This window comes from Perna viridis, chromosome 7, assembly GCF_037379345.1.
Source record: "Perna viridis isolate PV_CMFRI_1.1 ecotype Kerala chromosome 7, ASM3737934v1, whole genome shotgun sequence".
NCBI lineage: Eukaryota > Metazoa > Mollusca > Bivalvia > Mytilida > Mytilidae > Perna > Perna viridis.
The window spans coordinates 44,524,500-44,551,316 of record NC_142451.1 but is presented as its reverse complement, the minus strand read 5'-3'; the positions used below and the strand labels follow the sequence as shown (position 1 = coordinate 44,551,316).

Here is a 26,817-nt window from a genome sequence, read left to right as displayed (position 1 = left end):
CAGAGCGCGTAGCCCCCGGCTAGGTTTCTGAGCACTATTTAGTCGCCTTATACGACAAGCTTAGCGCTGCTGCAGTCCTATTCGTTTAACACCCGGACCTGCACGGGGCCACAGAATTTTAAAAGAGATAGTTGAATTTCAAGATCAACAACACTGCCCCTAACATTTTTCTCTGAATGTTTTGAAAGATACTACAATTGTCTTTAAACTTGACAAGCTAATGAATAGTATATGGGTTTAAATACAATTTCATACATGGAAGACAGACAATAGAATCATTATTCGTTATTGGTCGAAATTTTTTTATAGATTAATTTTCGTAATAATATGAATTTTTGATTTTTTTTAACTATGAAAAGAACAGTGAATCGATTTCAGTTCAAATGTGTAACGTGGTTAAGATGATTGATTTTTCTATATCAAATTACAAATAAAATATTCCGTGTAATAATACAAGAGAATGAAGTTACGTGTCTGTCAAATACTAAAATAGTTAACCTGTCCTGAATCGAAATATAGAAATCCAGCATCACATAGCACAAAAAACTTGGTCTCCCATGTCCATCCCTGCAAAAACGTTTAAAATGATTCTTGAACTTTCATTTGTCGATATTCATGGTCGTTTAGATCTTTTAAAAATGACACTGATAATGTTGTGCACATTAATGTTTTATTATGATCAAAATAATTGCGTCTTCAATTATCACTCGTGAATCATTTTGAACGTGAAGAAAAGTTTTCTGTTATGATATATGCTTACAAACAGTCCGCCTTCCCGTCTAGCAAATCCATTCACAGAACATTTGATGTTGCATGCAGGCACATCTCCTTTGTTTGAAGCGCAGTCTGTCTTTACCTGAAAATATGTTTCTTGTGAACAAAGGTGTTTTACTAGTAAAATACAGAATGCTCAAGCAAGAGTCATGGTGAATTTATCTTCAACCACTCAATTAAAAGTTGACTGAAAATGGTTCAAAAACACTGTCAATCCACACTCGTAGAATGAGATAGTATATGAGTAACTAGTTGGTCTAAATATGTTTGAGTTAATAACATATACCAAAGGTAACTATGAAAACATATTGAAAACTGTTTACCTCATAACATTCTAGGAACCCATCATTTTTTAATTCAAACCATTTATCTTCAAACCCACGCAATATTGATACTTTCTTTTTCAGGACTCCTTCCATTCCTCTCTGAAATAAAGAGTAACCTTATGCATATGCTACAGCACATTGAACACACCCTTTGACTTCATCTGGTCTGTAAATTAAATGACTTGGGTCATATTATATCGTTGGCATGTAAATTTCTTGTATCATAATTTGCTTAAAATATGAAAATGTACATACTCCGGGCTAGGTAGAGACTTAAATAAAACAAACGAATTCTAATAGTTGTCCTAACTCAAAAATTGTATACCCTTTTATTCAGCCTCACCTTTTGAGGGGGTCGAGAAATGTGGCTTTCTTTCGTATGTTATTTCTATACCATTACAATGGCAAATATCATACGTGGTACATTTCTTCTTAACAATTAACCTTGCTTATTGCCTCTATGGCCAAAATTCTCTATGGTTCCGCCCTAGCCCTTTTCATACCTACATACCAACCTAAAAGGAGTAGAATAAAGCCCCAGTTTAACAAAGTTGATATATTTATGAAATTATTTTGTACTTTTATTTAGAAATACTCGATTTTGGCTCATGTAAGCTTCAGGTACAGCATAAAAACGCTCTTTTAGACAATTACAGAAATTTCTGAGTTTTGTTTGTGTAATGTCTGTACATTCTTACATTTATAGTTACTTTAGCATGTGCTTTAAGATCAAGACATTTGTGGTAGTTGCTGATATTCAAGCATCTACATTAAATGAACCATACGTATTATTGAAATATAGTTTAGGATATAGCATTCTACTTGTTAAGGGCAGTTAACCAACTGAAATTACTATGGTTTCGTAGTTAAGATACCCCGTGTTATTGCCATTGTTTTAATGAACTAGTATGCAGGACAGCATAGGACTAACATGATGATTTGTAAGTTAAATGCAATTTCTTCTGGACCGATATATGATCAATTGTTCTAATCGTAAGATACATAGAGTATTTTAGAGTACCACTGTTGCCAAATTACAGTCACGCTATCGGAGCATTATCTGTTTAATAAACCTTGTTTGAATATGGCTTCACCTGTTTGTACAAATTATTACAGTGAAACCTGTCTAAACCAAACCCCTTTAGTCTTTAAATTGGATTCGGTGTAGACACGTGTTCGATTTACCTAAGTAGAAAATAAACTTACGCTAATATGAATACGCTTTAAAAGGTGTCTGGTTATGACAGATCTCAGAATATTCAGTGTTCAGTTGAGACATATTTTACTGTATACTGTACATGTTAAAGCATGAATACCTAATCGACTGATTTTTTATATTTGTTTGTTTGTTGGGGTTTAACGTCCGAGCAGCAATATTTCAGCTATATTCAGACAATGAACATAAAATGGATGATTAAATGAACATGAAATGAAAAAAAGGATGGGACACAAGGATAATAGGGTCGACAAATTTGATTGCCACTGGAAAAAGGGGGGATGGGTAAGGTCGGGCAATTTAGCCTCCTGTGGCTGAGCGCAAAGGTTCCTACTCCTATCGAATACCACAGCAGGGTTCTTTAACGTGCGAGGAACGTGGCATCTTTCCCAACACGGTGCACCACTATGGTTTGCGGTCAGGTTTTCCGTATTATAGCCTGACAACCCCAGCATGTAACACGCCAGGGGTACCCCATTCCACCACCTGGGTCACACATCCCAGTTGCTCTGTGGGCAGAGCGCCTAGCCCCCGGATAGGTTTCTGAGCACTATTTAGTCGCCTTTTACAAGCTTAGCGCTGCTGCAGGCCTATTCTTTTAACACCCGGACCTGCACGGGCGCTGTTTTTTTTTAAATAAATCTATTAGATTTCCATTTAACCAAATTAAGCAATCAACCAAATTACGATAAAAATCATATTGTTAATTGCGTATAAGTTGATTTCATTCATGTTTTTGTTAAGTTCTGTTTTTGCAAATAAATTAAGTGACCATAACGATGATATTCGTCTAAAGTATGGGTGCTGCTTATTGCTAAACCCCCTGATGAAATCCTTTACTGATTTTGAATATAACTGGGCAAGTGAAATTCTGCCCTTTAATTGTCCACAGAATAGCCATTTATTTTTCTTCTTAACAGAATAAACATATTTTTCACTCCAACAAAACATTTTTTTCTGTTGAAGATACGAAATGGTTGAAATGTTTTACTGCTGTTTGAATAAATTGGTAACACACTTAACGATGTTGAGCTGAACTACTTGTCGTATTAGTAGGGCACCAAAGATGGAAAACAGTCCTATCGAATACCGGATTTTAGTTCAGTGGCGTATGATACGGTTATCATTTAAAAAAAATATCCAAAATTCAGTTATCGCGCACCCATTTTAATAAATAACATATTTTTAAATCAAATCTCCGTATAGAATGATGGACCTTGGATAGTTAGAAGTTTATTTCTATCATAATTAGGTCGAAAGGAAGTGTTTTTATTACATACGAATATAGGTATACTCGAAAGATACACAGACGACTTTACATTTTAAATTAATCGAATGGGCCTTTACAATTATGCATACAGTTTAAGTTCATTATCATTGATTTGATAAAACATTTGCTTATTTATAAAAAAAATAAATTGAAATATGTAGATAAATGATACTTTTACTATATTTTCCCGAAGCGCTTGATCTCTTTAGTGTAGTAATCTATTTCTTGGCTGTCTACATGAACCTTATCGTAGTGAAGCTTTATCTCACAAATTGGAATGGAGATTTCCCACACAAAAAAAGATTTAGAAAGTACTAGTAGTAGAATATACCTTTAACTTAATTATAAAATGACTTAAATCATAAGTGTTAACAAGGGTTTTTTTTATAAATATGAGGAAAAAAAACTTTTGAACGTTCACGATTTTGTAATATAGATAGTTCAAACCTTTAGAGACAGAGTTTACGATAAAGTGAGTTTAAATCTCTATCAAAACCTACCTGCCTTGTTTGAGTTGGACGCGAGCAGTCGACAAGACGCACGAGTACTGTACTGTCCATAGTTCCATGTTCATCCCCACATAAAAGATTGAATGCGGTGATAATATAAACAAATAAGTACTAGAAATTTCCGTTTGATTTTAAATTTTTTTAAATTACACGAACATGGGAAATATGCCAAAATGATTAACGTCATATGTATGTGAAAGAATAATCAAGGGAACCAAGGTTATAGCGGTAATCAAAAGAATGTAATCCAGGGACAAAGACTAGACATGGAAAACAGACATACACAACAAAGAACATAAAGTAACTAAAATCATACATACAAAGTAACAAAAGTAAATGAGCAACTTAGACTCCACTAAAAAACTGGCAGCATGGACCAGGTGCACCGGTAGGGTAAGCGTCCTCTGCTTTTCTAGAAACACCCGCCGAATTGCTCATAAAAAGTCAAGTCCGGGATAAACATGTAAATAATCATATAAGTATAGGTAAGGACTGTATGACGTAAACAGAAATTAATGGAGAGTAGTAAATAAAAAAAAAATAAAACAGCTATTTAGAAAGGTTATGCATTTACTATGACCTAAAAACACTTATCAATCCATTAATATTTCACATTTGTGTAACAAATATATCAGTTCTTTTAGTTCATATAGTTTTTTTTTACTGTGATTGACTCAATATTAATTCAAGTGAAGAGTAAAAGTCTCATTTAAAATGTTGTCTTAAGATAAATAAGTATACTCAAAATGGTAAACAAATTATAGATTGATTTAGTCAAGAGTATAAATACAACAAAACCAATCAAATACAAATTACAAATACAATGTATGCTCTACCCGTGTTTCAAGGAGTAACCATTGATTTATACGCAAGAAATAAAGCTGAAATGTTTTAGGAGTTTCACATTTATGCTACGGCAAATTTCGATGAATAATATATATGAGTAATCAAGGGAACCAAGGTTATAGCGGTAATCAAAGAGTAATCAATGTGTTTGTTTGTTGGGGTTTAACGTCCGAGCAGCAATATTTCAGCTATATTCAGACAATGAACATGAAATAGATGATAAAATGAACATGAAATGATAAAAAAAAAGGATGGGTCACAAGGATAATAGGGTCGACAAATTTTGATTGCCAATAGAAAAATGGGGGATGGGTATGGTCGGGCAATTTAGCCTCCTGTGGCGGAGCGCAAAGGTTCCTACTCCTATCAAATACCACAGCAGGGTTCTTTAACGTGCGAGGAACGTGGCATCTTTCCCAACACGGTGCACCACTATGGTTTGCGGTCAGGTTTTCCGTATTATAGCCTGACAACCCCAGCATGTAACACGCCAGGGGCACACATCCCAGTTGCTCTGTGGACAGAGCGCCTAGCCCCCGGCTAGGTTTCTGAGCACTATTTAGTCGCCTTATACGACAAGCTTAGCGCTGCTGCAGGCCTATTCAGCGAACCAAAATAATGTAATCCAAGGACAAGGCCACACACGGAAAACAGACATACTCAACAAAGAATATAAAGTAACTAAATCATACATACAAAGTAACAAAAGCAAATGAGCAACTCGGACTCCACTAAAAACTGTTTGTTTTTTGGAGTTTTACGTCCGAGCAGCAATATTTCAGCTATATTCAGACAATGAATATGAAATTGATGATAAAATGAACATGAAATGAAGAAAAAAAAGGATGGGTCACAAGGGTAATAGGGTCGACAAATTTTGATTGCCACTGGAAAAAGGGGGGATGGGTAAGGTAGGGCAATTTAGCCTCCTGTGGCGGAGCGCAAAGGTTCCTACTCCTATCGAATACCACAGCAGGGTTCTTTAACGTGCGAGGAACGTGGCATCTTTCCCAACACGGTGCACCACTATGGTTTGCGGTCAGGTTTTCCGTATTATAGCCTGACAACCCCAGCATGTAAGACGCCAGGGGTACCCCATTCCACCACTTGGGGCACACATCCCAGTTGCTCTGTGGGCAGAGCGCCTTGCCCCCGGCTAGGTTTCTGAGCACTATTTAGTCGCCTTATACGACAAGCTTAGCGCTGCTGCAGGCCTATTCTTTTAACACCCGGACTATTGAGTTAGCAATTTTAGCCAATGTATGAACTTTAACCCTGAAGTATTATAACATGCACAACAAATGTGTAATACTAAGCTTTAATTGAAATAATATAGTATTAATGCAATATGGCTTCTATGGGGTATGCGCAGGAGGAGAATGGAAAATGGCAATAGGGGAGAGTTTGTATGTAAACGGGAATTTTTCATAAATCAAGAGCTGTAATATCAGCCTGTTTTTGCCCCGTGCAGGTCCGGGTGTTAAAAGAATATTTTGTTTGTTTTGTTTGTTGGGGTTTAACGTCCGAGCAGCAATATAAAAGAATAGGCCTGCAGCAGCGCTAAGTTGGTCGTAAAAGGCGACTAAATAGTGCTCAGAAACTTAGTGTGTGTGCCCAGGTGGTGGAATGGGGTATCCCTGGCGTGTAACATGCTGGGGTTGTCAGGCTATAATACGGAAACCCGGACCGCAAATCATAGTGGTGCACCGTGTTGGGAAAGATGCCACGTTCCTCGCACATTAAAAAACCCTACTGTGGTATTCTCCCGCAGTAGGAACCATAGGGCTCCGCCACAGGAGGCCAAATTGCCCGACCCTACCCATCACTCCCTATTTCCAATGGCAATCAAAATTTGTCGACTCCATTGTCCTTGTGTCCCATCCTTTTTTCATTTCATCATCAGTTTCATGTTCATCGTTTGAATATAGCTGAAATATTGCTGCTCGGACGTTAAACCCCAACAAACAAACAAACAACATTGCTTTCGATGAAAACGAGCGTATACCTCTTCGTTCTATTAGTCCATCCTATGTCAAATCACAGCCCAAATGGAACGCGAAAAAAGAAGTCTATGAAGATGTCCCTTCCCAAAGTATATTGACGTGAAATTATTACAAATTGTGGACATGAATTTGCCACATCGTTATGTGTAACTTCAAATTGATATTAGTAAACACTCCAGTTATTGATTTTTATCTGAATATTGTTTTTCGGTTTACAAAAGAAACACGATATAATGTTCAGATACTGATATAAGTAGCCTTTTAAAATATATATACATGTGCATTGATTGTTCATTCAATGAAAAACTTTAAAATATTTATCATTCCAGCTGGCAGTTTTAGGCACTGTAGTAAATTTTAAACCTTAAGTATTTTATGTCATTCAAATCAGACGTTTAAAAATAAAATGCAAAAGAATACATATAATTTTACGGTAAGGTTATCTCCACCCTTCAGTTTGATGTAATCTCAATATCTAGCTTAAAGTTGCATGTTCTAAAATGTGAGGCAAAATAGACCAGCAGATTGTTAGAAAAATAATATTTTTTTATATATCTATGCATCTAGATTTTTATTTCTAGAAAAAAAGCAGAATGTTTGTGAAATGACACGCATCTCCTGTTATTTTTGTTTTGGCAAAAAATACTGCCATCCAACCGAGGATCAAACCCTAGACCGCTCGATCGGTATCGGATTAGTGACTAATAATTAGTCCTTCAGCCTAGTCCATTAATTGTCTATTTGGATCCAATTACCTACTACAAGGTAAGAAGGCCATTCCGTCACATTCCCCCTATATCAAGAGTCTTCATATCACATCATTACTTTATGAATAGCTATCTTAACTCCCCGTGCAGGTCCGGGTGTTAAAAGAATAGGCCTGCAGCAGCGCTAAGCTTGCTTGTCGTAAAAAGGTGACCAAATAGTGCTCAGAACCCTAGCCGGCAGCTAGGGCGCTCTGCCCACAGAGCAAATGGGATGTGTGCCCCAGGTGGTGGAATGGGGTACCCCTGGTGTGTTACATGCTGGGGTTGTCACGCTTATTATACGGAAACCCTGACCGCAAACCATAGTGGTGCACCGTGTTGGGAAAGATGGCACGTTCCTCGCACGTTAAAGAGCCCTACTGTGGTATTCTCCCGGAGTAGGAACCATAGGGCTCCGCCACAGGAGGCTAAATTGCCCAACCCTACCTACCTCTCCCTATTTCCAGTGGCAATCAAAATTTATCGACCCCATTGTTCTTGTGTCCAATCCATCCCTTTTTCATTTCATCATCATTTCATGTTCATTTTATCATTAATTTCATGTTCATCGTCTGAATATAGCTGAAATATTGCTGTTCGGACGTTAAACCCCAACAAACAAACAAGCAAGCAAACAAGTTATCTTCACTCTATGGGTTTTTTAATTGAAAGCCATATGGAACGGAATGTAGTCATTGTTTTCCTATTTACAAGCAGCCCCGTGCAGGTCCGGATGTCAAAACAATAGGCCTGCAGCAGCGCTAAAATTGATGTAAAAGGCGACCAAATAGTGCTCAGAAACCTAGCCGGGGCTAGGTGGTCTGCAACTGGGAAGTGTGCCCTAGGCGTTGAATGGGGCACCCCTGTCGTGTTACATGCTGTGGTGTCAGGCTATAAAACGGAAAACCTGACCACAAACTATAAAGATGCAGTGTTTGGAAAGAAGCCACGTTCCTAGAACGTTAAAGAACCCTGCTGTGGTATTCGATAGGTGTAGGAACCTTTGCGCTCAGCCACAGGAGTCTAAATTGCCTGACCTTACCCATCCCTCCCTTTTGACTTATGGCAATCAAACTTTTTTGACCCTATCATCCTTGTGTCCCATCCTTTTTTTTTTCATTTCACCATCATTTCATGTTCATTTTATCATCCATTTCATGTTTGCTTGAATATAGCTGAAATATTGCTCCTTGAGCGTAAAACCCCAACAATCAATCAACCTATTTACACAAATTTCATAAAGTACTTGTTTCCATTCAGTTATGCTAAAAATTATAACTTGAAGCCAGCTTACCTTTATTTACGAAATTTTATGAATTTAATCTACAAAATGGCATTCCTATGCACGTAGCCGTTTAAAGTATACGCCATCAAGCGTGCATTTAAATGCTGAAAACGATACTTACCTTTAGTCTATACCAGCGAAACCATAACCCTATAATGTCGGTTCCGAGTATGTCGTATTTTTGGAAAGAATCTTTTCCACGAAAATGTCGCTTATCTAGGCTTCAATTTTACAGGTGAACGAAATAGTTTATTGTGTGGGTCATTGACATTCGGGGTATAATGTGATATATTTGTAAACAATTCTAAAGATCGGAGGCACGCAATCATGCGTAGAAAACTTATCTGATCTGTAGTTGTAACGTGGAGTTTTATTAAAACAGAAATAAAAACTGGATATATGGTATATATATAGTTTTTCTTGATATCATTTGTTTTATTCGAATGATCTGATGAATATTTCATTTTACTTTGAGAAAATTACCGTAAGTAGAGTTTAAAGTTTCCTACAGCACATTTAGTTTATAAGTATTTTATTTGGAATAAACAAAATGGATCAGACACAAGTAAAAAAATACTTAAAAGGTTTTCTTCTAAAATAATAATAATTACGATAAAGTAAAGGCATGCACATTCACTAGCGTTAAGTACAGATGAGAGAGAAAAAGTATAACGTTAAGGGATATGATGTGATGGATGTGTATCAATATAACCCGTGGGTAAACCATAGGCATATTCGCCAGTAATTAAAGTTTTCCAAAAGGACAAATGACAAAATTCAATATTTTGTTTCCAAGTACAAAAATCATATGAATCTGCCGAATTTTGGTATGCTGTACATTGTACACGTATATCTGAAAGAAACGTGTCTCCTATTTGCAAGGTCAAGCGCTGTTAGCATGACATTACTCGTGTAATGTGATATCGTGGGGAGTGGTCAAACACTTGTTGAGTGGGATCTGAAGATTCGAACGAATTACTTACAATATACCTTGTCCAGTAATATATGGCCCAATAAATCATGGTTGGTATTCTTAGTTCACGCCAATGAACAACCATTGGTTATATAGATCAATAGCCATTACACTCCTTCTGGAGTTGTTTGAGTTGATTGACCATTTCCAAATTAAAATAAAGGGACCTCTTTCTTAAAATTTCTAGGGCAACTTGTAGCAAAGATTTTCGAAATTAAAAAAAAAAAAAATTCATTGAATAAATTCAATCTGCTCTGTGGTTTTGAATAAATATGTTACCCTTATTTAAAATAACATTTTTGAAGGAGAAACATTATTGAATGATATACTGCTGAGTTTAGTTAAGATGGAAGGAATCCTACAGAGAAAGGTGTCGTTTTTCAAGGGTTACCAAGATCATTGGTTTATATTGACCAATGATGGAATTCTGAAACAGTATGAGGTATTATTTCCATTGTTTAGTAGAGTAGACAAAATAAATTTAGGTAACGACACAATCAAATTAAATGCAACATGTAACCACATAATACAAAAAATATATGAAAAATTCAATATTCAACAGTCAATATATGTATTCAATAAATAATTCGAAAAGATTTATTAAGCAATACTCGATTCAAATTGTCATAAGTGACAGTCCGTATAAACTGCAAATACGATCCGTGGTAGTTATGGTACAAGACGCAAAAAAATAAAAATAATAACAATAAATAATAATAATAGGTGCTCTTTTACATATGTTTTACATATACTCGTTAAAACACTGTACATTAAACTCCTTCTTGCATCAAATGAATTAACTCTTGCAAAGTGTCAATCTTGTTTAACTTTTTTTTCTATAAAATCAATAAACGAATGGTGGTTTGTTTTGTTTGTTTATTTTTGTTATATATTTTTGTTTTTGACATGAAACTACTCATGGCCGTTAAAGTCTACTTCTCCATTGCATATTATAAGAAACAAAACAATTAAAATGTACGGGCAATTAAATGTCGAGGTGTATTTTTGCTATTCAGCTATGTCTATGAGCATTTAATTTCTATTTTTAGTGCACATGACATGACACATCTTTAATGTATTAATTTTGATTATTCTGCTAAATTTATAACATTTTGAATTCATTTTTGGATTGATTACGACATAACACATCTCTAATTTTATTTTGTTGGGTTTCTCAACTATTTCATTTCAGTTAAGTAGTATGAAACGTTTAATTGCATACATCATTATTATAAATAAACCGAAAAACGTAAAGGTCTGGAAGACCAACAAACATAACAAATTAAATTATAACGCCAGAAAACTAGAAAATAAAAATTGAATATAAAAAAAAAACCAATTTATTAAGTAAGTTCATATCATTTTTATCATAAAAAATATCTTTTTATTTAAGAGGCAACCAGTAAACAAATACGATGAATTAAAATGGAAGATGGTCGTAGTTGTAAGTAACATTAATGTTACTACGTATAACGTCAGTAAGGAATATTAATTACAGATATAACTTCAAAATTATCTTTCATCTACTATTTAAAAAAACAAAGGAGAAAATTGATTAGTTTTGTTGGCATGAGGACAAATAAGAAACAAGTACTGACTTGGCGACTTAAGTAGTACTCAAGCTAGGAATCTTGCAAAATGTGAATCATGTTGGAAAGTCTACGTATTTTTTTTTATTTTGTTTACAATTTTATATTAATCAGAAATTAACCTGTGACTTTTCGTATGACCCTTCTTCTCAGTAGATATGATTTATAAAGTTTTTACGACATAATTATTAATTCAGAGAGAAAACCCTGTAATTTACACTGACAAAAATAGAAACAATTGAATTTCCGTTATGAATTATCTCCTAAGAACAAACAGATTGGAAAAAATGATTATACATTTCATCATATAGACCCATAAACAACTAAATAACATAAATAACATAAGTGATGTCTTTTGTGGTCTGTATCACATATTCCAAACTTTGCATGATTCTTACGAAGACTGCTACTTAATTGTCATTTCTTTATAACGTAGGTCCCTATTTTATATGTTAGGCTTTAAAGGTTTGCAGGTAATCGCTACAATTTACGTATACAAAATGATTTGAAATTTTGACGTTTTCCGAATCAATTCCGCTTTTGATTGTCGACATTTAAAATTTTAATTTGTATTTTATTTTAAAAGAATGTACGGTCGAATTTGTAACCTCGATTATGTGGGTATATACAGATAAATAGCACATTGGGGTATTTGATTGTTGTGATCGTGATTTTTTAGGAACGAGTTAAGAATAATTTTAAATTAGAAGGTGTTTTTTAGACTATAAATATCTGCAAAATCAAGAATGCGGGGTGTTCATAATAGTATCCCATTTTAAATGAAGTCCATTATAAATTACTGGTTGACTGTTTGGTGTGTTAATTTAACACCCAAACCGCAATGTATCAGCTAAATCCGGGCGATGATCATGAAATGATAATGAAATGGAAAATGAGATGGGAAACAAGGGTAGAATAGTTCACGAATTTTGATTACCACTAGCAATAGGGAAAGGTGGGAAGACTCGGGCAATTTAGCCACATGTTGTGAAGCCAGGGCTCCTTCTTCTGTCGAGTAACACAGCAGGGTTCTCAAACGTGCGAGGAATGTAGCGACACGGTTCACCACTATGGTTTGTGGTCAGGATTTCCGTATTTTGGCCTGACAACCTTATCGTGCAGGATGCCGGAGATACCCTATTCAACCACCTGGGGCACACAGAACAGTTGCTCTGAACGCTATTTAGTCACCTTTGTAAAAATGAGGCAGATCCTTTGATATTGGTGAAACATATTAACATTAATCCCACAAATTGTTTTGTATCAGTGGTAAAGGTAAAACCAGTGTGACTCCAGATAGAATATGAATGGATTATTTACTAAGAATATATATATATATATATACATTCAAACTTTGATTTACAAGTCAACTAAATCAAGAACAGATATAAAAAAAGTTATTCCCCTTTTTATAAAGTTTCTAGTGCTTTCTACGTAATTGTTTATCTAACTATTGCAATCAAGTGTAAATCAACATTATTTTTTTTACAAAATAAGTAAGTTTGTGATTTCTTATGGATGAAAAAGATTTGAAAACTAATTTTATGTTGCGTCACCCATTGCCTTAATCTTTAGACACCCTCTGAAAACTTGTGGTATTCATGCATATTTTTTTTACACTTTGTCATTGTGAAATGTTGAAACATTGAAATGTCTGTATGTGATTTTTTGTAATCTTTGTATTTGGATAATATGTGAAAGGAGTTGGTTTATATTTTGAATATTATCTTTAAAAAGATAAGACTTCTAAAGATAAAAATACTTTTGGTTTATTCAAATAAAATGAATACATCATGTACTGTACACCTCGTACAATATAATTTCTTGTTTTTTTCTTTTTTTGTGTTGTTTTATTTTTTGAAATGTCACTTTTACGTGCATTTTTTTACGACAACGAGAATGTATTTAATTCATCCATTTGTAATAATCAGAGAACAGTTGTAATTGAGTAGCATTCATGTTGAAGACTGGGGTCGACCTCTATGATTGATTGATATTATTGGGGTTTAACAACGGAACAGCAATATGTTAGCTATATTCAGGCGATGAACATGGAATGGATGATACATTGAACATGAAATGATGATGAAATGAAAAAAGAGATGGGACACAAGGACAATAGGGTCGATAAATTTTGATTGCCACTAGAAAAAGGGAGGGGTGGGTAGGGTCGGACAATTTAGCCTCCTGTTGGGGAGCGCAATGGTTCCTACTCCTATCGAATACCACAGCAGAGTTTTTAAACATGCAAGGAACGTGGCATCTTTCCCAACACGGTGCACCACTATGGTTTGCAGTCAGGTTTTCCGTATTATAGACTGACAACCCCAATCATGAAACTAGCCAGGGGTATCCCATTCCAACACCTGGGCACACATCCCAGTTGCTCAGTGAGCAGAGCGCCCTAGCCCACAAAACACTATTAAGTCGCCTTGTACAAGCTTAGCGCTGCTTCAGGCCTATTGTTTTGACACCCGGACCTGCACGGGGCGGGGGTCGACCTCTAAAACAAAATATGACACAGAAGTTAATTCCTTACGAACAGCTGAAAGTGCATCATAATAAAGGAAACATATCATTATCTATGTGTAGTTCGCTGCTTATTCAACTGTGCACAAGAATTTATTAATACAATTTCTGTTCAAAAAGAGTATTGTAATTTGTAGTAAAAACATCTTGGTGTGGTGTTTTGCGCAGTTGCCATTGTTTTCTTTCTCACGCCCCGTGCAGGTCCGGGTGTCAAAAGAATAGGCCTGCAGCAGCGCTAAGCTTGTCGTAAAAGGCGACTAAATAGTCTTCAGAACCCTAGCCGGGTTCTAGGCGCTCTGCCCACAGAGCAACTGGGTTGTGTGCCTCGGGTGGTGGAATGGGTATCCCTGGCGTGTTACATGCTGGGGTTGTAAGGCTATGATACGGAAAACCTGACCGCAAACCATAGTGGTGCACCGTGTTGGGAAAGATGCCACGTTCCTCGCACGTTTAAGAACCCTGCTGTGGTATTCGATAGGAGTAGGAACCTTTGCGCTCCGCCACAGGATGCTAAATTGCCCGACCTTACCCATCCCCCCTTTTTTCTAGTGGCAATCAAAATTTGTCGACCCTATTGTCCTTGTGACCCATCCTTTTTTTTATCATTTCATGTTCATTTTATCATCCATTTCATGTTCATTGTCTGAATATAGCTGAAATATTGCTGCTCGGACGTTAAACCCCAACAAACAAACAAAACTTTTCTTTCAATAAAGACAATAAAGCAGGACAATAACCTGAAGATAAAAAATGATATTACGTAAGTAGTTATACCACTTATTCCATTTATAAATGATGATGAACATTTTGACATCACTTAAATACTTTTGTTATTTACGAATTGGGTGTTTTGTAGCTTGCGGAAATTGAGACCAAAACTGATGGTTTATGATTCAACGTAGTAGCATGTGATGGTTCTGCTGTTAAATTAAAAGGTAGTGGTACTTTTGCAACATCAACAAAATACATCCTATGCATAAAACGCTAAAACTATTCCTCAACATATTAATAAGAGCACAAGGGTTTAATCGTAACTAGTATTTTTTTCATGAGCAGTGTGCTTTATTTCACGTAGGTTTGTCATTTAAAGCGCATTTATATTCCGCAAGTTAAGTAGCACTCCACGTAAGAATCATGCAAAATGTGATTCATGGTTGGAAAGCCTACATATTTTTATTTTTGATATTTTATTTAAAATGTCATAGTAAACAGAAAGTAACATACGGTTTTTCATACAACCCATGTTCATAGGAGATAAAAATTATATAGAATGCACTGTAGATTTCAAAATTGAGGGAGACAACTGTAAATGACACTAAAATACAATAGAATCTATTGGTTTTATTATTGATTATCTCTTAAGAACAGGCAGACATGAATGAATAATTATACATTTCACAATATAGACCCATAAGACAACTTAATTAAAAATATGTAGCCTTTTTTGGGGTGTATCACATTTTTCAGATTTTGCATGATTCTTACAAAGACTGCTACTTAATTTGTCCTCTTTCAGGTAGTATCCCGTATGCCTTTCTTTGCATGAAAATATAACCAATGTATATCAACATTTTATAATTTATTTGTTGGCAAAAACAAAGACGAAACTAAAAAAAATTGGGTTCTTCATCTAAAAAATGCATCTAGTTATGATAGATACTTTAAGGTAAGAATGAAAATTTATTTTTTGTCATAAGTCTGTTAACATATATGCAATGACTGTTTTTTTTTGTTCGTGCAGGAGATGTACCCTCTCATGCATGTTCTATTTGTTTGAAAGGGCTTTTTTGATTGGCGTATTCCAGATGCACCATTGTTCCGCTTCAACAGCACTATCCTCCATTAAGAAATTTAGATGCCATTTACTTGCCCTAAATGATAAATAAAAATAGGAAAACCAATCATCGGTCAAATTCAATTTTTTAATCGATTGATTATCTTTATAAATTGAACTCTCACCGAGAAATAATAGCATTTTATTGAAATAAAGATTTTAACATAGTATTTCAATTAAGTTTTTTTTGTTAAAATCAAATAGCTAAAAATGCGCATACCTTTAATTGGTCAATATCTTCTATTCCAAACTATATGCTTGCGTCATCTTTTATTTGCTACATTCGAAATATTTAATATTATTGTTCATGAAATTTTGTCTTTCGTTCCTCCATTAAGCCAAGTCATCCAATGACACCCGACGATAACAATGACGCTGATGCAGTAAATGTTACAGAATCACAAGAAAAAGGTACATAAAATTTTATTTAATGAATTATACATTGAACAACTAGATTACGATTTATTGATTATTGGGATTTAACGTCCCAGCAGGAATATTTCAGCTATATTCAGGCGAAGAACAAAAAAATGAAAAAAGGGATGGGACACAAGAATAAACGGGTCGACAAATTTTGATTGCAACAAGGTAAAAGGGAGGGATAGGTAGGGTAGGGCAATTTAGCCTCCTGTGGCGGAACGCAAAGGTTCCTACTCCTATCGAATACCACAGCAGGGTTTTTAAACGTGCTAGGAACTTGGCATCTTTCCCAACACGGTGCACCATTATGGTTTGCGGTCAAGTTTTCCGTATTATAGACTGACAACCCCAGCAACACGCCAGGGTTACCCCCATTCCACCACCTGGGGCACACAAGTCATTTGCACTGTGAGCAGAGCGCCCTAGCCCTTGCTAGGATTCTGAGCACTATTTAGTCTCTTTTTACGACAGGCTTACCGCTGCTGCGGGCCTATTCTTTTGACAAAAATGTTTTACTATCAGAACATTGTTTTACCTATATTTTCAATGCGTCGTTCCGAAAAATCTAGTCGAAAACAATGCATAATTGACCTATTACAGGCAGTCGGATTTCCATATACCACCCATCTGCAAAAGATCCTTCCTCGTCGGTTATAACCTTCAACTAACAGGACGGCAAGTGTCTTGCTAGATGCAGGATTTGTTCATCATTTCGGGACACTTCAGCTTATTCCCGTATTTTTATTTGGATGCGTGCTGGTCGGTCCTGTGAGTAAATTTGGGCGTTTCGTCTTCTTAACTTTTGTGAAAGTTTCTTCAAAAAACATTATACATCGTTGTTTTTCTAAAAAAGATGGTACACCTAGATACAAATATATAGATCTTGGTAGAGATTCCTCATACTTTGTAAGAAACAATTCTAAATCATCTTCCAAATATATACAGGAAGATGTTTACAAAATGCTGGAATTTTTAATCGACAACATATTTGTCCCGTGTGGTGGGCATGTTTTTCAAAAAAACGGTCGGCATTCCAATGGGAATGAATTGTGCTCCTTTAATTGCTGACCTATTTCTTCACTCTTATGGCGCTGACTTTATAGCTGATCTGATCAGAAAGAAATAATATCGTTTTGCTAGATCCTTCAATCTCAGTTTCCGCTATATTGATGACGTATTATCTTTAAACAATCCTAATTTCGGGGATTTGATACATCGCATCTACCCAAAAGAACTTGAGATAAAGAATACTACAGACACTGTGAAGTCGCCCTCATATCTTGACCTACACTTAGAAATCAATGGTAAAGGAAAACTATTGAACAAAATTTACGACAAACGTGATGACTTTTCATTCAGATTTGCCAACTTTCCTTTCATCTGTGGTAACATCCCTTCGGCTCCTGCGTATGGAGTGTTCATATTACAACTCATACGTTATGCCAGAGCTTGCCGAAACTACGCAGACTTTTTGTATCGCGCTAGAACTTTAACAAATAGGCTTCTGGAACAGGGTTATGTTGCTACAAGATTGAAGTCATATAGAAAATTGTTTGTTTGTTTGTTGGGGTTTAACGTCCGAGCAGCAATATTTCAGCTATATTCAGACGATGAACATGAAACGATGATGAAATGAAAAAGGGATGGGACACAAGGACAATGGGGTCGACAAATTTTGATTGCCACTGGAAAAAGGGAGAGGTGGGTAGGGTCGGGCAATTTAGCCTCCTGTGGCGGAGCCTTATGGTCCCTACTCCGGGAGAATACCACAGTAGGGTTTTTTAACGTGCGAGGAACGTGGCATCTTTCCCAACACGGTGCACCACTATGGTTTGCAGTCAGGTTTTCCGTATTATAGCCTGACAACCCCAGCATGTAACACGCCAGGGGTACCCCATTCCACCACCTGGGGCACACATCCCAGTTGCTCTGTGGGCAAAGCACCCTAGACCCCGGCTAGGGTTCTGAGCACTATTTAGTCGCCTTGTACGACAAGCTTAGCGCTGCAGCAGGCCTATTCTTTTAACACCCGGACCTGCACGGGGCCTATATATGGTCGTCATCATGAACTCGTGGATCGTTATGATGTATCCATCACCACCATGAAAACTGATTTATTCAACGAGTCATAGTTAACCTTTCCTCGTTTGTCTAACCCGGACCTGACTTTTTATGAGCAACTAGGCGGGTGTTTCTAGAAAAACAGAGGACACTTACCCTACCGGCGCACCTGGTCCATGGTCCCAGTTTTTAGTGGAGTCCGAGTTGCTCATTTACTTTTGTTACTTTGTATGTATGATTTTAGTTACTTTATGTTCTTTGTTGTGTATGTCTGTTTTCCATGTCTGGTCTTTGTTCCTGGATTACATTCTTTTGATTACCGCTATAACCTTAGTTCCCTTGATTACTTTTTCAATTATTATCTTTTTTTTTTGACAAATGATAGATTGTTACTTCGTACTTTGTTATTTCTTAATTAATCCTACCAAGGGTATATCTGTTTTTCCAGACCAAATTAAGAATAAAGTCATAAAAAGAATACCCCTTTTTAGTTTTGTTTAATAGCGGACAAAAAACCATTCAACGTTTATGATATCCCTTTATAAAATAGGTTATTCATGTTTCTTACCTTGCTTAAACACAATTGTCAGGAAGCTAAAATTTGCGTATATTACTTGTCCGGAAATAGTAATCAAGGGAACTAAGATTCGAGCGAAAAACAAAAGAATATTTTCCAACGATAAACACGTGGCAGGGGAAAACAGACAATTATAACCAAAGAACATGAGGTAACTAATACAATACGTATAAAAAAGTGAAAACAAATGAAAAACACAGCCGCCACTAACAAATGAGAGCATGGACAACATGCACCGGCAGAGTAAGCTTCCACTGCCTTTATAGAAACGCCCGGAAAGTCATAAAAGCTGCATATTTGAATGTAGTTTGAAGAAATGTAACAGTTTTGTTATACATTAAAGTGTAAACATAAAAGTTCAGACATTGCATGTTTTAATTACGTTTGATCTGTTGGGCGCATAGCAGATGCGAGACAGCTTTCTATTTATTTTGAACAAAAACAGCAAAAGAAGAAACAACAGAAGACGAACCAATTTCAAAAAACAAGGAAGAAATACAGGAAGAAATAGAAAATATGACAATAAAGTCAAGAAGGTATTTGTATAAACATACACACACTATCCATTAGAAAAAAATCAAGATATCTAAATATCATTTTTGATTAATTACGTAGAAGTTAAATAAACATAATTGTATTTAGATAACAAGTTTATCAGAGTCTTTTGTATACCTATGTGGTATTTAAAAAAATCCTCTCCTTATTCTAAAACAATAACTCACTTATTTGAGATTATGTATTGCTCCTATGATTACAGGGCTTCGTATAAACAATACCTCATGGTCGCTGCCATAGACTTTTGATCTGCTTATTCTGGTTCAGCTTTTTCACTGAAATCACATTTTGTGAGTAATCCAAAAGTAATGATGATGGAAGGTTTTACTATGTGTGGTGGGTGCGAGTCATCCAAAATACCAACCGTTCTCTTGCTTGACCCGGAGAAAAAATTCCTAGCCTTTGGACATGATGCAGAGAAAAAGTACGCTGAACTACTCTTGAACCAGCCAGAATATGCAAAGCAATGCTATTACTTTGCTAGCTTCAAGATGCAGATTTACAACAACGAGGTAACTATAAATTCACATTTACTCAGTTAAAGTGTCCTTTATTTTGGCAGATTAATTATTTTATTACATTTCAAAAACAATTATTCTTAATTTATTTCAATGTAACAAATCATTTTATCCACACATATATAAAGGGTCTGAATGGGCACCGTAATTGGGTTATTAAATGTCAGTCTCTGTAAGAATCAGGCAGTGATTGAAACATGGTATGAAAAAAAAAACACCATTCTTAAAGTATAATTTTACTATTTGCACAAACAAAATCAGGACAAAAGACAAAATTTGCCATATGATTTTGATAAATTGAGTTATAATTTCATTAAAATTCACTAAAAATGAATATTTCATGGGCAGTTAACTGTCAAAAACCTCATTTTAAATATTCTATTGAAAAAAGGTCTGAGCAAATCCACTGATGCAAAGACCAAATAGTAATCTTTTCAAATACAGAAAACATCTGAATAAAATTATATTGTCAGATCGATGTTGATATGACATGCATGTTTCTGTTTTCTCATATTTTTCCCGATTCTTACAAAAATTTACACTTTAGATTATCTTTATCTGAATTTATTGATATACATCTTTTTCCTCCAGGGTAAACAAAGCTTGTGAATAATGGGAATCAATTCATATTAACTAGGAAAAAAAAAGAAATAAGCCCATTGGGTAGGACATATACATGTACATATGTTATTTGATAAATATTCTTAAGGAATTTATAGTAGAACCTATCTAAAGCTGTTTCAAAATTTTCATTTGCTTTCGAGAAAGGGGCCTATTTTTTCCTTTTTAAAATATTTACAATGATCTCCCCGCAATGTAACATGTGACAAGTGAATGATATTTTAATTAGGTATCCCGAAAACCAAACAAAATCCCACTCATCATTTAAAATCATGTACGAGTAAAAAGATTGAGTTATGGTAAATTGGGAATGTATATGCTAAAGCTTCAGTCCCGAAAATTGAACTCCAAAAGTATTTCCCTTCTATATATATTTGTTTCCTATGTGAATAAGAAATATGATTGATTGATTGTTTAACGCCCGAACAGCAATATTTCAGCTAGATCCAGACAATGAACTTGAAATGGATAATAAAATGTACACGAAATGATGATGACATGAAAAATGGGATGGGACACAAGGATAATAGGGTTGACAAATTTTGATTGTCACATGGTTCTTTAATGTATGAGGAACGTGGCACTTTCCAAAACATGTTGCACCAATATGGTTTTCGGTCAGGTTTATGTATTATAGTCTGACAACCTCAGCATGTAATATGCCAGGGGTACCCCATTCCGCCACCTGCGGACACCACCAAGTCGCTCTTTGGGCAGAGCGCCCAAACCCCCGGCCAGAGTTCGGAGCACTATTTAGTGGCCTTTAATACAGTGTGGCTTACTCTTGTGACACCAGTACCCCTCGGGGGTACGAACTAAGCTGTAAGTATATTCCGTCATCGTGTCTATTTGGGTTAATAGTATACAGTTATTAAATGGGATGGACGCAATAGACCAGAATATTTGTCCTGACGTACTGAGAATGATCAAGTGTTCTATTGCACTCGGCCAAAGTTATTAAATGGGTTGAACGCAAAAGACCAGAATATTGCGTCCAACCCATTTAATAACTGTTTTATTACCTAATTTGTCTATGAGATATAATAAAGAATGAAAATGGGGAATATGTCAAAGAGACAACCATTCGACCAGGAATAGGAAATTGACAGCCTTTGTAACACCGAATCCCAACTGTTTCAGTTTCACAAGCATAGCTTGAAACATTAAATTGGCCTCTTTAAATACTAAATCATTAACTATATCAAATTGTCTTAATTTCATGAAATGTCTCTGAATTCCATATCGTATGCTGATCATGGATTTCTTGGTGTAAAATCCCCCTTTTTTGTTTCTCATCGACGCGTAAAATGTCTTGAGTGTCAAACATATCATCTCCTTTGAGTTCTGTTGAAATTCATCAAATAGGATACTTTTTTGTGTGCAGTATTCCCTCAATACGTTAACGGCCATTTGTATTACGTGAGTCCCCGTTTTCTAAAATACTTTCGAGTTCTTCGTCCCCGACATTGGCAAACCGCTCCATGAATTGGCAGACGAGAGTCACATCTACGTTTTACACACGAGTTTTTTGTGTGTAAATTCCAATTCAATGAAGCGCTTAAAAAAAGTTCAACCAATCAAAAGGCTTAGATAAAGGTCATTATGGGGTCAGTACAATAGACTCCTCAAGGAGACTATTGCACCGTGCAATAGTACATCGACAGTGCAATAGATCGCCCTGTCCTGAATAAATTCTGAAAATAGAGAAAAATATGCGTATATTTAATAAACAAGATAAAACCTTATAATTAGGTAATAAAATCTTATATCGACGACATATTTACACATTTGTCTATTGTTATTGTGTCATGCAGAACTTGAAAAAATCATTAAAAGTACGAGACATGAGCGGACTGAAGGAAATGAAAGCAGTTGATGTTTTCGCTGCAAGTATTGAGTATATCAAAATGAAGACATTCGAAAGAGCACAACAAAACATATCAAATCTGAAGGAAGGTGATATTCACTGGGTGATAACTGTACCGGCAATTTGGGATGAAGCTGCGAGACAATTCATGATAGAGGCTGCAGAAAAAGTAAGTTGTTTCAGGTATTGATAATCGAGACAAATACTGATTTTTTTCTAACAAACTAATTCTGATTCGACATCGTTATTTACTATAAAAAAAAACCTTAAAGAAAATGTTGAGGATGGCTTAATTGCAAACATTTATTTTTTCGGAACATCAGACGAAACAACGACTTTACGTACTTTCAAAAGTATTGAAAGATATTTTAATTTTTTAGGCTGATATAAATAGGGACAAGTTGACCGTTGCTTTGGAACCAGAAGCTGCGGGCTCTATTGCAGATGTCTTGAAGTTGAAAACAATGAGCAGGGACAGACGGCTGGATTTAGTTCATTTCAGATAGGAGCAAAGTTTTTAGTTGTGGACTTGGGTGGTAAGTTGTGGTGTAAGAAGTTCAATGCATAAAATCTGTTTGTTTTTTATATAATTGTTCAAAACTGAACAATTCTAAAATGCCAGTACAAATAAACATAATGCCTGTTATTTGGCTATATTTTTAATTTTTTTTATATTTGTTTTGGATATATTTCACAGTTAACGCAGAAATAATCCAGTAATATTTAATCCATTCATATTTTTTTGGTTTTTCCTTTTTCTACGTTAAATAGGTGGAACAGTTGATATCACAGCAAATGAGGTATTGGAGACGGGACAATTAAAGGAAATCAGCAGTGCTTCTGGTGGGCCGTGGGGAGGAAACATGATCAACAACAAACTTTGGATTCTTATTCGAGGAATATTAGGACCAGAAACTATTAAACAATTTACTGAGCATTGCTGTGATGATTATCTCGAATTAGTCAGAGAAATTGAAATAAAGAAGAGGTCGATATCGCTGAATACTAAATTTTCCATTAAGTTACCATATTCATTGCGGAGTTTAGTAAAAAAAGCCAACCCTAATATGATTTCAAAGCAATATCTTGGGAAAGCGGAAATTGTCAAAAATAATCTTAAAATAAATTCTGAAGTTATCATGTCCATATACGATGAAGGCGTCGACCAAATTGTGGGATACATCGACGGGCTGTTAAAGAAAGCGGAAAACAAAGGAGTATCCAGTATTCTTTTGGTAGGCGGATATGCCTCATTTGAAGTTTTGAAAGAGACTATTATAAACAAATTCAGCAATTTTCAAGTCATTTGTCCTCTCCAACCAGATGTTGCTGTCTTGACAGGGGCTGTCATTACTGGTCACATGCAAACTCCAATTGTTGGAAGATTGTCGAAATATCATTATGGGATTGCAATTGTTTCTGAAGACAGGGGTCATCTTTCATTTGATCGATCATTTATGCCAGTAACAGCTACTAAGCAAGAGTTCCATACCATCATACAAAAGGGGAAACCAATCAAGGTCAATGATTTCGTCACAGAATACGATTTTCCTGTTCATTTTCAAAACCAGCGAGAAGCCTGCATCAGAATATATGCGTCCGACATGGACGAACCACCTGTTCTCATAACAAAAGAAAACTGTAGAAAAATTGGTGATATTCTTATCCGTCTACCGTTCTTTAAAAAGCCAACTAAACTTAAGATTGGAATATCAAATGATGAAACCGAATTTAAGGTGGTCGCAAGAGATGAAAATACAGGGCGGTGTTATCCTGGATCTTGTAGATTTTTGGAGTAATGCAAACGTTTATGACTTATTTCTTTTCCTTCACCTATAATATATATGCAGTGTTCTAATAATATTTTTTTCCTTTTGTAAGCCTTCGGAAATTTTGTGCATCATTTCGATTTACCTAAGTTGAAATGTGTATAAAAAATATTATTCATTACAGAGATTTAATTGCCATTTTATGAGTTATACATACATACTGATAGTATGGGAGGTTGCTACTAGACAAAAATTGCTGAAGAATTAGGAAACGTGTCATTTTCACACTACAAAGTGTAGGATTATTTTGCCAAATAATTGAAATACATTTTCAATTAGTTGAAATACAAAAGCACTTCTAAATTCCTCGCATGACTACGCGTACATATTGTTAAAGAGTAACCAAGGGAACCAAGGTTATAGCGGTAATCAAAAGAATGTAATCCAGGGACAGACAAGACATGTAAAACAGACAAACACAACTAAAAACATAAGATAAAACAAATGCAAGGAAAGTAAATTAGCAACTCGAACTCGACCAAAAACTGCGAGTATGGACCCGGTGCACCAGTAGGGTTTATGGAATATTTTCGTGATAAACCTGGAATAATTATTCCACAGTAACATTTCTGCATCTCTAGCTGATGGGAAATATAATATCGGCAACAAAACACCGAGTGTAAGGAGTGGGATAATTAAAATACGTCAAAATTTAAAATGTTGTTGGTTGGGGTTTAACGTCCGAGCAGCAATATTTCAGCTATATTCAGACAATGAACATGAAATGGATGATAAAATGAACATGAAAAGAAAAAAAAGGATGGGTCACAAGGATAATAGGGTCGACAAATTTTGATTGCCACTGGAAAAAGGGGGATGGGTAAGGTCGGGCAATTTAGCCTCCTGTGACGGAGCGCAAAGGTTCCTACTCCTATCGAATACCACAGCAGGGTTCTTTAACGTGCGAGGAACGTGGCATCTTTCCCAACACGGCGCACCACTATGGTTTGCGGTCAGGTTTTCCGTATTATAGCCTGACAACCCCAGCATGTAACACGCCAGGGGTACCCCATTCCACCACCTGGGGCACACATCCCAGTTGCTCTGTGGGCAGAGCGCCTAGCCCCCGGCTAGGTTTCTGAGCACTATTTAGTCGCCTTTTACGACAAGCTTAGCGCTGCTGCAGGCCTATTCTTTTAACACCCGGACCTGCACGGGGCTAAAATTTAAAGAAAAAACAAAATAAAAAAAACAAACATTGGCTGAAACAGGAAACAAAGGCGATCTACTTACACAATGTAGCGAACCAACTAAAATAGATAACACGTAAAACGGAAGAAAGGGAAAACAAGGCGTCCCTCAAAAAGCTTAAGTTTTTTCTATGTTAACAAAAAACCAGGAGTGAAATAAGATGCTCCTGAAGGGCGAGAATGACCTGCTTCGCTACCGGAAATCCGTCATATTGGAAGTGAGTATATTCCGGTAATAGTTCATCTTCCCGACAAGAGTCATAAAGGACTACCGCCAAAAGCTATTCACAATAGGACGATATCATTCAATAAAGTATCATTATCTAAAGACGTTAAATGTGCGGAAATGTTGGAAAATTATCCAAAATATAGACAAATAAAGTAATAATGATAAAAACATCGCCATAAACATGGGACAGTAGTAACGTAAAAAAAATTACTTGAAGATTTCAAAGGAAATGAAATGTATCTCTGTATCATTCTAATGCCCTGGCACGATTGTAGCGTCATTTATAATTGTAATTAGAACCGTAGTGAATAATATTGCCTGTCTCTTTAGACTGCTGTAATACAGTTATAAGTGTCAAAGTCGGCAGGTAGTCAATCCGGAAAAGACGTTAAATGTAATTGACTATATCTTGTCAATTGAGAATTGAACTACTTGAATTATTGAGAACATTACTACTCTAACTAATTTTCTAGTTAAGTATTAGAGGCTTCCTCAAAGCTACTGACAACAGAATGTTTTGGCTTCGGGAACAGAGTTATGTTGCAACGAGATCACTACAGAATTTTTATGGTCGTCATCATGAAGTCGTGGATAGTTACGGTGTATATATTTGCACCACGAGAACCGATTTGTTCGAAATGTCATAGTTTGCCTTTCCTCTTTCGTCTAACCAAGACTTCACTTTTTATGAACAACTCGATCAGTGGGTGTTTCTAGAATAGCACTTGACGCTTACCCTGCCAGAGCATCTAGTCCATGCTTCCACTTTGTAGTGTAATCCGTTATTTGGTTTGTTTTAGTTATTTTATGTTCGTTGTTGTGTATGTCTGTTTTTCCTGTCTGGTCGTTGTCCCTGGATTTAGTTATTTTAGTGGTTCTTTGATTACTCTAGCCAATAGATTTAGGTTTTCACTTTAAAAAAACGACAATGGTCACGCATTGTAATATTAACAGACGACCTCCATTTGTCCATCTATGCTTCATCCTTAATTGGACTCAACTTTTAACGAGCCATGTGATAAGTTGCAAAACAAAAGGAACTATCTGGTA

General features: G+C 35.8%; 1 protein-coding gene and 1 pseudogene across 15 annotated transcripts in view; one reads left to right on the top strand and one right to left on the bottom strand.

Annotated features, from left to right (window-relative positions):
* Positions 1-9,243, bottom strand: part of LOC148612872 (heat shock 70 kDa protein 12A-like) — a 35,119-nt gene extending 25,876 nt beyond the window's left edge. For 2 of the 14 annotated variants that reach the window (XM_088594720.1, XM_088594722.1), the window contains exons 1-4: positions 4,087-4,377; positions 1,098-1,199; positions 761-856; positions 499-567 (exon numbers count right to left, since the gene is read on the bottom strand). In XM_088594720.1, coding sequence (XP_088450846.1) covers positions 499-567; positions 761-856; positions 1,098-1,199; positions 4,087-4,146 — 327 coding nt within the window. In that variant the 5' untranslated portion in view covers positions 4,147-4,377. The other 12 variants (XM_088594721.1, XM_088594728.1, XM_088594723.1 and 9 more) reach the window with 11 other exon arrangements.
* Positions 9,244-9,470: 227 nt separating this feature from the next.
* On the top strand, positions 9,471-25,001 carry LOC148612871 (heat shock 70 kDa protein 12A-like; annotated as a pseudogene). Its single transcript, XR_015924609.1, has 10 exons — positions 9,471-10,390; positions 11,342-11,437; positions 14,923-15,002; positions 15,657-15,732; positions 16,239-16,311; positions 19,404-19,494; positions 19,716-20,025; positions 22,467-22,688; positions 22,900-23,055; positions 23,291-25,001. The product of XR_015924609.1 is annotated as a heat shock 70 kDa protein 12A-like (transcript).
* Positions 25,002-26,817: the final 1,816 nt, after the last annotated feature.